We start from the raw sequence: 12,685 nt of genomic DNA on the forward strand, positions 1-12,685 counted from the left end.
TAGATATCAACGACATTATCATCGATATTTTTCAAGAAGTTCCTCATGAGGATGAAGAAATGGAAGGAGGTCATTCTGTCCAAGAACATATTAACGACGAACCACCGATGAAAATAGAAGAAGCGTTCATACAAATCAATCGTTTAAAAATGTTTTTCGCCGCTGAAGAAGATACTGAAGGACTTTCGATGGTTTCTTCACTCCAAACAAATGTTGAAAACAAAAATTATCAGCCGGAAGAAGGTGCAGAAGAAAATAAGTGATTATTGTATGTATTTTTCTTAAGATAAAGTCATAATATGCATAGCACAATTGTATGTATATTATTTACAAAAATATTGTGCAAAATCTGTATTTAATTTAATTTTACATTAAACGTTTAACGATTTTTCTTTCATTCTTTTTTTTTTTTTTTTTTTTCTCCCTCAGACTTCTTGTTAGCGGACACTTCTCTCTAACGGACACATTTTCGTTCCCCATGGCTGTCCGTTAAAGGGAAGTTTCGCTGTATCTCTTTTGGGGATTACCCTGACTTCTAATCTCTCTTGGCACAAGTACATTACAAATATCGCTTCCTCTGCATCTAAAAAACTTGGTTTTCTCTTTTGCTCTCGGTGTTACTTTTCTTCCAAACAGCTGCTCGCTCTTGTATAAATTGCAAATCTGCCCTGCAATGGAATATTGTTCCCACATCTGGGGTGGTGCACCCAAAACCTCTCTCAGGCTTCTTGATTACATTCAGAAGAGGACAGTTAGGTTAATTAATGATTCATCTCTAACAGAATCTCTCCACTCGCTTTCTCATAGACGTACTGTTTCTGCTGCATGCTTCTTCTACAGATACTTCCATGGGTACTGTTCTTCTGAATTGGCTTCTATAATTTCCGCTCTCTCTTTCAAAACAGTCCGAACATGTGCCGCCACCAGCCAACATCCATTTACCGTCCAACTTCAAACTCACAGAACCAACTTTTCATCTTCCTCGTTTATTTATTCAACTGCCGTTTTCTGGAACACCCTTCATACGTATTTCCTGAAAATTACAATCTACAGAAGTTCAAGTCCAATGTCAACAAATATCTTCTTTCATCTTCTCAACTTCCAACCCAAGCACAGTACTAAGGACTATAGGTTCTAATACCTCTTGTGTTTGGGGTTTACATAAAAAAAAAAAAAAAAAATTGTAATTATGTTTTATCCATTGGAGGTGACTTGTGAAATTTATCTTCAAAATTTTCCTTTAACTCAAGCAATTGTGGCACTGCTAATCACAGCGTACATGGTGTTGCAAAGCCTCACAGATCCATCTTTCTTTTTTATTTCTGAAAAATTCTTGGTGGTTTTAAATCTGAAGAAGTTATTGGTTGTTTTTAAAATTCTGCTTGCATTATACCAGTGCTTTACCTTTTCTAATGAGTTAATGCTTATTTAAGGAAAATTTTTAAATATAAGTGTTGTCTTGCACTTTTTATTTTCATTAATAAAAATTGATTTTATGTTTTACAAAATTAAATGCCAATGCACCATGTTAAAGAAATTGTTGCAAACTGCAACAAAAACACTGAAGAGATGTCATATGCTACCTTAATTCAAGCAAAAATTAAAATCAAATTAAGATTATTACTATAATACCACTAATATGGTTTATTAAGCTAATCTCCTACACCACTAAACCATGTAACATCCTTCCCTAACTATATTAAAATCAAATTACCAAATAAAATATAAATAATAAAATAATTAAAATTTTATTTGGTATTTAATTTGCTGTCTTGCTTTGTAATTTGGATTAGTAAATATTGCATTGCATATTTGTATTTTGGTTTTGGCTTCTCGATTGGCTTTGTTTGATATGAAATTTTCATTTCATATTTCAGTTTGAGTTGCTTCCTAGTTATTGAGCTAACCATATTTAAGATTTATTTTGTGTTGTGCCTGTCTTGATCACTCACATAAAGCATCCATGGTTCTTTGCTGTTAGCAGGCCATGACAGAAATGTTTTGGAATTTTAACAAGTCATATTGCCTCCATGAAGAAGTAAGTGGGAGTCTGTATTTGGATTTTGTATTGTGACGTTGGTTATTTCCTTGTTTTTGGCAGCACTTGCACAATTTTTTAAGCAGGAGACCCTGCCTTTTCCTTGGTGAATGGACTCCTGCTTATCTATTTTGTATTTTTAATTTTATTTATTTTTATTTGGTAGTTTGTTTTTTAATTTTTGCTTGAGTGAAGATGATAGTTAGCATACCTTCATTGTTACTTGTTGCAGTTTGTAACAATTCCTTTTATGTGATATAATAGTACTTATTTTTGTAAATCATTATTTGATTACATCACGTTTAATTTAGTTTAGCAGTTTTTATTGATTCTACTGTGAGGAAAATCTTATAAACATAAAACTATTAGACATTTTTCAGTCATAACCATTAAAAGCACAAAAATGCAAATGAATGCATATGCACATATTACTACATTTTGCCAATTTCACTTAACTCTGCATAAACAACACACATTACTTCTGAAACTATTCAAGTAAAACTTTGAATATACAGGGGTGTTCATTTTAAAAGTAAACTTATGTTATTTGTCTTAGGTATAATGCTGCCAAGTTACAATTGGTAGCATTGGGCTTAATACAAAAAAAAAGAATTGTGCAAGGCCACTAGTGGAGGATATTATGTAACTGGAGCAAGTGACAGCCTTTCATTTCAAGTATTCAGTTTGTCACAATCTGTTTGAAATTGCATCATTACTATTGCCTGATGGTAAACAAAACTGTTGTATTTTGTTTACCTTCAAGTAATGTTGTTTTTTTTTTTTTTTTTTTTGTGGAATCTTAATTGGAAATGATCTTGCAGTGAATAGCAACAAAATTTTGTTAAAGTTCTCTAACATTCACTGTCCAAGCAAAGCTGCATTTTCGAGATTATAAAGAAGTTTTGTGAGTATGGGTCAGTTGGAATAAGGACCATGAAGGAGTGTTCTTACACTCCTTTTATGTTCGCTTACATGCCCTTCTTTCTAATGCCACTTTAGATGACATTAGGGTAACAATTTTTGCAATTTCCAAACAAATATCCATGGAACTCACCATTCAAAAGGGGTTCAGCTCAGTTCATAAGAAAATACCTAAAATTTTTCTATATCAAATCCACATTATGCACGAGTTTCAGGATAATGTTAAAAGATTATGGTACTGTTGGTTTAAAAGGTAATTTTGCTGTGAAGGTATAGAAATCTTGAATAAAATTTCAATACCTTCACAGCAAAGGTACTTTCAATGTATTGAAATCACATTGCAAATATAAGTTGTTTCTATGGGTTAAAAATTTTCTGCAGAAGCAGTGAACAAAATGTTCCTTGTGTACTAGATGCATTTGTAGTCCCCCATCCTCGCAAACACACCAAGGAATGAAAATTCATGGGTGAGTTTCAACCTTTTTTGTGTTATAACAGGATGATTCAACTAAGAATCATCCTGTTATAGCACAAACTGGAAATTACTGTAATGAGATATGCTTCTCATATAACTGAATTTATTGATTTAATTTAAGGAAATTCCTATTTTAAAAATTAAAACTTTTTTTTTTAATTTAATTTTAGGTGAACGCGCCTACTTTTTGTCACATACTTTCAGAAGCTAACCGACCCTGGGTAGCCCTGTCTGATGCTCTTGGTAAAATTGCTGCTGCACTTCTTCCGTCCACTACTAAAAGCATCGGTTTAGAACTTACAACATTAGGTGAGAATTATGGAATTTATAATTAGATGTTGAAATACGTCTTTTAGTCTTGTTACAGGATTTTTATATTTTCCTATAAAACATTTCTCTAGTACACATGAAATTAAATTTTATTTATTTATTTTTTCTGAAATAAAAATTCCTATCAGTTGCAATGGTGAATGTATTGCCTTCTTCAATAATAAAACCATTTATGTCAGTAATAATTATATTCGCTATTATTAGCATTAGTAGTAGAGACATATGATGCAAGCTTATGCAGCATCGGCCAAAAAAAAAAAAACCTTCCACTTCACCCCTCCATTCGTTCGAAATACCTGTCCAGCTAAGCCTTAAATTTATTTAAGCTATCAACTTCCACGACAAGGGATGGAAGTCTATTCCACCAACCAACTACCCGCTGTCTAAAGGCAAATTTCCGCACATCTATCCTACATCTGTCTTTCCTCAATTTGAATTTATGCCCTTTAAGGTGATTATTTTGAGCAAGAGGCAGAATCTCATCAGCATTGAGCATGCTCAAACCATTCAAGGCTTTATACACCTCTATCAGATCACCTTGCCGGTGCCTAGTCTCCAGACACTGTAATTTGCAAAACTTAAGCCTTTCTTTGTAAGAGCAACCCTTTGTTCCATTCACTAATCTTGTTGCCCTTCTCTGTACTCGTTCCAGCAGCTCTACATCCTTCTTGAAATGAGGCCTCCAGACCCGTATACAGTACTCAAGGTGTAGCTTGGCCATTGCCTTATACAAGGGAATAATCACCTCCTTATCCCTGCTAGAAAAATTCCTGTATATCATTGATAAGACACTATGAGCTACTCTTGCAACCCATCTACACTGCTCAGAGAACTTCATATCTGCCTGCACAATTATCCCCAGGTCCTTTTCATTCTCTACCACTGTCAGTGTAGTACCACAGAGTTGATATGTTACTCTGGGGTTGCTGTTTCCCATATGTAGTACAGTAAACCCCCGCTATTCACGGTCGCTGATTTAATATAAAATGAAAAAATGTGAATTTTAAAGCGCTGTGAACATTTTCCGCCATAAAAAAAACATGGGCGTGGCTAAAATTATCATTCCCGGTCAAAACAGCGCTCAGTGGGTGGGGGAGGATGACAAAATCGCGCGCGTGGATGTTTCTCACTAACCCTTGTTCAGTATATGTTATGCGCTTGTCATGGAAGGTTTCGTTGTTTGCTTTTAATTTATATGCTTATAAATTTATCAATTTATAAATTGATATGCTTACAAAAGTGATAAATCTACCGTTTTGCAGTGTAAAACAGACTTTAGAGTGTGTTAACGGAACAAAGTGACTTTATTCTGGACAAGTTCTTTCTAACCCGTAAAAAAATATGGCTACGAATAACAAGGGAAATGTGAAAAGATCAAAGAAGGTGACGACATTAGCGAATAAAATTGATTGAGTTATTAGAAAAAATTTCTAATGGTGAAAGTGTCTCCTCAGTGGCAAAACATTATAAAATCAATGAGTCAACGGTACGATCAATCAAGAAATCGGAAGAAAAAATCTGCTGTAGTGGCTGTGAAAACGCGCTAATTGCTTCAAAATTCTGTCACTCGTGATGTTAAATTAGAAAAAATGGAAAAAGCTTTAAATCTGTGGAAAGAAGACCGAACTCAAAATAAAATTCCGTTAAGTTCACTCGTAAAAAGGCAAAACTTTATCAACACTTTAGCGAAACTGGTGATAGCACTGGCGGGATAAGTTTTTTTTTTTTTGTTTTTTTTTTGTTTTTTTTTAGCTAGCAAAGGCACTGGTTTGAAAGATTTGTTTGAAATTTCTAATAAATATTACATTTAATATTAAATTGTTTCTTATTTTCATTTCAGTGCCTTATGCTTGCATTTCACTATGTATTGTCTATGTACATATAATACATACATAGACAAAATTTTAGACTAGTTTTTCTTATATATTTCATACTTTGGAACGGAACCCCTATATTACTATGGGAGCCATAACTCTGTATTCGCGGCATTTCTCAGGAACGTAACCCCAGCAAATAGCGGGGGTTTACTGTATTTACTTTTATCAATGTTAAACTTCATTTGCCACCTCTCAGCCCATCTGCTCACCCTTTCCAGATCCTGTTGCAGCAGCATGGCATCAGTAGTGTCCTTGACAACCCTGGCAACTTTTGTATTGTCTGCAGACTTCTACATTAAGCTTGATATACCATCAATATTATTTATAAATACAGGAAACAATAATGGACCCAACTGAACCCTGAGGGACTCCACTAATAACATTAGTCCATGATAAGCAGTGTCCATTGATTACCACTCTGTCTTCTCCCCCTCAACCACCCCTTTATCCATAGCAGCAATTTGCCTCCAGTGCCACACTGCTCCAATTTGTGCAGCAGTCTTCCATGTGTAACAGTATCAAAAAGCTTTCAAAGATCCAATGATATAATATCAAAGTTATTCCCTGCATCCAATTCCTTTGTGACTGGATCATAGTATCCAGTCAAATTGGTCAGGCAAGACTTTCCCTTAACAAAACCATGCTGTGTCTGAGCTATAACTGAAGTCTTGTCTAGATGATCCTGCAGTGCTTCTTTAACCAGTGCCTCCATTAATTTTCCTGGAACAGAAGTTAAACTCACAGGTCTATAATTACTTGTGTCAGCTTTTGATCCTACTTTGTGAATTGGGGTCACATTTGCACATCTCCAGTCTATGGGTACCTCCCCTGAGTCCAAGGAAGCTCTCATAATTATGGCTAAGGGTTTGCTTACTTCCTTTGCTGCCTCCTTTAATATAACTGGATAGATCCCATCCACCACAGGTGCCTTTCTTGTGTTTATCTTCAATTTCTCCTCCACTTTACTCTCAGTTATTACAAGATTATCTAGCTTACTGCCAGAGTTGAATACATCTCTGGCATTCCCCTCGCCGAATAACTCCTCATGTGTGAATGTCGATACAAAATATTCATTTAGTTTGTTAGCTACCTGAGCAGGATCATCAACAGTTGAACCATCGATATCAAGTGGACCAATCTGATTCATCCCCTTTCTTCTAGAGTTTACATAAGTAAAGAACTCTTTGCTATTTTTCTTTGCATCCCTTGCCAAAGATTTCTCGTAATCTGCCTTCACCTGCCTAACCTCCTTTGTAACTTAGTTACAGACCAGTTTATATCTATCATAGGCTTCTGTGTCACTTGTTAGTTTATATGTATCCCATGCATTTTTTTTTTTGTCTACCACATGTCTAATTAGTTCATCTGACATCCATTTAGGCCTAAATCTTGGACAGTATTTCTTAGTTGGTATGTAAAGCCTAGTAGCTTCCAAGATAAGTTCTTTGAATGCTTCCCATTTTGAATTTGCTGTTGGTAACATCATCAGTTGGTCTCACTATATAGAATTTAAATACTGTCTAAGACCATCGTAGTTGCCTTTACGAAAGCAATAACCCTTCCCTTTATCCTTGATGGTAGTTTACCTCTGAGTAAATACCACTTCAGCACACTGCGATCACTGCCACCTAGTGGTTCCTCTATCTGCAGATTCTTAATGCATGAAGAATCACTACTGATAATCAAATCAAGAGTATTACTCCCTCTAATTGCCTCCCGAACATGCTGATGTAGAAAACAATCATCCAACTGATACTTGTTACAAATTTATCTGATTGTAGCTTACATAGGCCAGGGGCTGGCAGTCTATCCAACTGTATGAGCTACTTTAAAAACAAAGAAGGCTTTGAGAATTTTTATAAGAGTATCTGTATCTTTTTTAAAATGAAAAACTGTAAAAAAAAATCAAATTGAAACTGAAGAATTGTGATAGTGTACTTATAAATAATTCAAATAGTAGAAGACTACTATAAAGAATTATATAAGGAGTGAGGGAATGATGCCAGCAGCGGGGATGATATATCACAAATTAGCAACACATGACATACCCGATATCCTTCCTGATGAGGTAGAACATTCATTGAAGAAAATGAGAATTAGAAAGCTCCGGGCGAAGATGAAGTTACTGTAGAGTTGTTAAAATTGGGAAGAAGAGACATAACACAGAAATTGGCAAGACTCTTCACAAAATATAATAGGAAAGGCATGATGCCTAAGGAATGGAATAATGCAATCATAATTTTGCTGCATAAGAAAGGAGATAAATTGGAAATTTATAGACCAATTAGTTTTTTTTGTCCCACATCTGTTTCCAAGGGTCATAAGTTGTTCACAAGGGTCATTACTAACCTAACAGATTAGAAAGAATATTTGATGAGAGTCAACCGAACAAGCAAACTGGCTTTAGGAGAGAATTCTCAACTATGGATCACCTTCATGTAATATCGCAGCTAATGGAGAAAGCAAATGAATATAAAATACCATTATGATTGGCATTTTTGGATTTTGAAAAGGCATTTTATTCCATACAGAATATGGCAATGTTTCAGGCAATGGAAAGACAAGGCATAGATACCCCATACAATATGATTTTGAAGAAAATATATGAGAACGCTACTCCTTTATTAGACTAGATGAAGAAATTAGCAAATTTAAAATCGAGAAAGGAGTTAGACAAGGAGACACATCTCCGAAGTTGTTTACTGCTGCCCTTGAGGAAGCTTTCAGAAGATTGGCCTGGTCACAGAAAGGAGTCATTGTGAATGGAGAGTATCTAAACCATTTACGATTTGCAGATGATATTGTGATCATAAGCCATGATCCCAAAGAATTAGAGGAAAATCTTAATCAACTATACAGAGTTAGTAAGGACTTTGGACTAAAGATGAATATGGCTAAAACATGATGAACAAGTATGCCACATAGTAATAGTAATGAGGCATGTGATGCAAGCATAGAGCTTATGTAGCATCAGCCCCCCCCCCCCCCAAAAAAGCCATTTGACACATCCAGTCCCTCTAAAAGTTTGTCCAGTTCCTCCTTGAATTTATTTGTGGAAGCTATCAACTTCCACAACAATAGATGGAAGTTTTGTTCCAGCAATGAATTACCCACTGGCTAAAGGCAAATTTCCTCACATCTTATTCTATAATTATAACTGTCTATAATTATAGACAGTTATAATTATAGAATAAGACAGTTATAACTATAATAGACAGTTCTATAACTGTCTTTCCTCAATTTGAATTTATGCCTCCCCAGGTTCGTAATCTGAGCAAGAGGAAGAATCCCATCATAATTGAGCCTGGTCAATCCATTCAAGGCCTTGTACACCTCAATCGGATCACCTCACAGGTGTGTAGTGTCCAGCGCTGCAATTTGCAGAACTTAAGCCTTTCTTGATAAGAGGACCCCTTTGTTCCCCTCACCAATCTTGTTGCTCTTCTCTGTACATGCTAAAGCAATTCCACACTCTTCCTAAAATGAGGCCTCCAGACCTGTATGTAGTACTCAAGGTGTGGCCTGATCATTGCCTTATACAAGGAGATAATAACATCCTTTTCCCTACTAGCAAAATTCCTGTATATCATTGACAATTCCCCATGACCTGCTCTGGCAGCCTATTTACATTGCTCAGAAAACTTCATATCTGACTGCACAATTACTTCCAGGTCTTTCATTTTCTACCACCCTAAGTGTAGTACCGCACAGTTGGTACGTTTCTCTGGGGTTATTTCTACTCGTATGCAGTACTTTGCATTTGTCAATGTTAAACATAGATTGCCACTTCTCAGTCCATCTGCCCAAGTTTTTTTAGATCCTGTTGCAGTATCGCACTGCCATTACTGTCATTAACAACTCTGCCAACCTTTGTATCATCTACAAACTTCAACATATGATGAACAAGTATGCCACAGAAAGGGATATAATCATTGAAGGAACAGTAATTGAAAAGGTGGACTCATATACTTATCTGGGACAAGTCATTAGCTGTAATAATAAATGGCTAGAAGTCAAGAAAAGGATAAATTTTCAGATGGATGTATTCAGGAAATATAGTCACGTACTGAGGAGCAATATCCCAATTTGTCTGAAATTTAAAATAATGAACCAATGTGTTCCACCTTGACTTATGGAAGCGAATCTTGGTCACTCACCAGAAGAATGGTAGAGAAGCTGAAAACTATGCAGCAAAGAATGGAACAAATTTATATTAGAAATTGGGCTGTTAGAGAAGAGAAACACGTGGATTAGGTAGCAAACACAAATAAAGGACGTTATTATCAAAACTAAAGAACTGAAATGGACTTGGGCAGGACACATAGCTCGAAGACATGATGACAGATGGACTAAGAAAATAACAGAATGGTACCCAAGAGGAGCTAAAAGAAAACCTGGAAGACAACAATGGAGATGGATAGATGAAATTCAAAAGTTTGTGGGTAGTAAATGGATGGCCATTGCCCAAAACAGAAGAAACTGGAAAGTTGCTGTAGAGGCCATCTTTCTGCAGTGGATTTAAAACTGATGATGATTTAAAATATGTGGAGGTTAGAGAATTTTAATTTTGTTTATTATATACAAAGTATTGTATATAATAAACAAAATCATTAGTATTGTTCTGCAGTGGACCTTTAATTTTATCTTATGTTACATGTGAATATTCACAGTAGCATGATATTATACACACTTCTCGAAAAAGAAGTGTGTATAACATGTTTTTCACAAATATTTTATTGCGAACAGTGTTGCCGAAGGCAAATATTGGATATAATAGGTATCCTGGCATGCAAATTCAGAGTATCCCATAGAAATTGATCTACCACCTTACAGAGCTGCACATTATATAGATTATTCATGCCTATAAAAACACGGGTTGTGACCACATCACTTCATTCCTGTTTCTTGGTGTGCTGCAGGCGGAGGTAGCACGTTGGCTTAATGTGTCATACAATGTCTTCTTGGCACTATAGAAGCAGTTTCAGGAGACAGGAACCATTACAAGAAGAGTTGGCCAAGGGTTATGTCAACCAGAACAGACTGCTATTTGGCTCTAACAGCAAGATGAAACCCTATGATGTCCTGTCATCAACTGTCTGAGTTTGCTTCTGCTGCTACCACAGGTGAACATTTCCAACAGACTGTGTTAAGAAGGCTCAATTCAAGTGGACTCTATGCAAGGAAGCCAGTGGTGTATATCCCATTAACTCCAAACCCTGCAGAGCTCATCAAAACTGGTGCCATGACCATGTGACTTAAGAGCCCTGACAAATGGGGTACAGTTATGTTCTCGGAGTCCTGTTTTAGCCTACAAACAGATTCTAGATGTCATTTCATCTGGAGATGAGGAATGTAGTACCATCCCTCCAACATCAGAGAAAGGGACACATGGTGGGGGCAGTGTTCTCGTGTGTGTGTGGGGGGGGATAATGATCAATGGCTGCACCCCCTTCATGTTTTTGATAGGGGTACCGTAACTGTGCAGAGGTACCGAGAACAGATCCTCAAACCCTATGTGTGATTTTTTTTTTTTTTGGAGTGTGGTTGGCCCAGACTTTTTTTTTTTTTTTTTGTGTACGACAACTCCATTGCACATAGTGGTGGAGGAATATCTTGAAACTGAAGATATCCAACGACTGCCGTGACCAGCACAATCACTAGACTTTAATCTGATCAAATGTGTGGGATGTCCTTGCACATTGCATACTGATAGCCAACTCCTTTGTCAGTTGGTGAGCTAAGGTCTGTACTGGTGGAAGAATGGGATTTGTTGTTACAGAATCTTGTAGACAACCTTATATCAAGCATAGTTTGCTGCTCAGGCTTGTTTAGCTGTTGGAGGGGATTGTATGCTGTACCAGTATCATGTGACCACATTTTCGAGCATTGTGTATCGACTTCTGTAATGTGAAATTTTTGGTTATTCTTATACAACCCTATAAATGTTCATTATACCTGTCTGAAGTTTCTCGCTGTATCCTCATTTATCATTATTTTATGATACATCACCATACCAAATTTTGACCTGCTTCATCTCAAGCTGCACAAGTTACACCACGTTTTCAATGTGTTCTCTTAACTTTGTTGAGCAGTGTATATCTGCCATGCTACAACATTGAAGAAAACTTTCAAAACTCTCCTAAGAGGGCAAGTAGTAGCCATTTGATTATGTAATGTCATAATTAAAAATTAATTAAATTTTTTAAATCTGATTAATATCAAATTCAATTCCTGGTGATAAGCTTTCTAAAATTCACCTTTTTGCATAGTGAATTGTAGAAGGGGGAAAAGACAACAAATATAAGTATGGGGGGGGGAAATGGTGACTGTTTTAAATTACAGTAAAATGATTGCATTAGGGGCATTTGAAAAGTTTGTGGTCTGAGCACGAAAGGGCAGTGTTACAGTCTTAAAAATTTCTGTATGCAATATGTTTAAATAAGGCTTTAAATAATAACCCACTAAGTTTCATGCAGTTTCAGTCATCTTTTTTTAATTACAGGTCCCGAAATCAACAAAGTTGTGTGAATGAGTTAAGATTGACAAAATCAGTCACCATTCAGTCATCCAATATTTAAAACTAAAGGGACTAATGGCAACTCATGAGGATATTGTTACAACATTGGGGGAGGATGCCCCTTCCTATTCCCATGGTTAAGAAGTGAGTGACAGAATTCATGTGCAGGAAGAAGAGCCTGGAAATCTTGCAACATTCATCACTTCAAAGTTGTTGACAGTGTGCATGATCTCTGATGAGTGATCGGCAAGTTATGCAGTAGAACCCCATTAATCTGAACCCCGATGATCCAGGCTTTCAGTTAATCTGGACTGGGTTTTCCGTCAGAGGAAAAATTCTAACAATCAAAAAAAAAAAATATATATATATATATATATATATATATATATATGGAAGGAATTATAAAAATAACTGACTTATGAGTGGTTTCTGAAAATTGTATATTATATTTACAAGAATGAGCTCTCCTAGCTAAATTTATATTAGCGACATCTTTATTCCTGCTCTTCATGTAAACAAGAGCAGGG

At 36.0% G+C, this 12,685-nt stretch overlaps 1 protein-coding gene across 1 annotated transcript in view; it reads left to right on the forward strand.

The window, feature by feature from the left end:
* Positions 1-12,685, forward strand: part of LOC150079481 (D-3-phosphoglycerate dehydrogenase) — a 120,835-nt gene that overhangs the window by 80,837 nt on the left and 27,313 nt on the right. Inside the window, exon 8 of the mRNA XM_090383731.1 lies at positions 3,605-3,743. Within this exon, the coding sequence (XP_090239857.1) occupies positions 3,605-3,743 (139 nt within the window). The remainder of the gene's footprint in view (positions 1-3,604; positions 3,744-12,685) is intronic.

This window comes from Mastigoproctus giganteus, chromosome 10 (genome assembly GCF_048544385.1).
Source record: "Mastigoproctus giganteus isolate SK-2022 chromosome 10, ASM4854438v1, whole genome shotgun sequence".
Classification (NCBI taxonomy): domain Eukaryota; kingdom Metazoa; phylum Arthropoda; class Arachnida; order Uropygi; family Thelyphonidae; genus Mastigoproctus; species Mastigoproctus giganteus.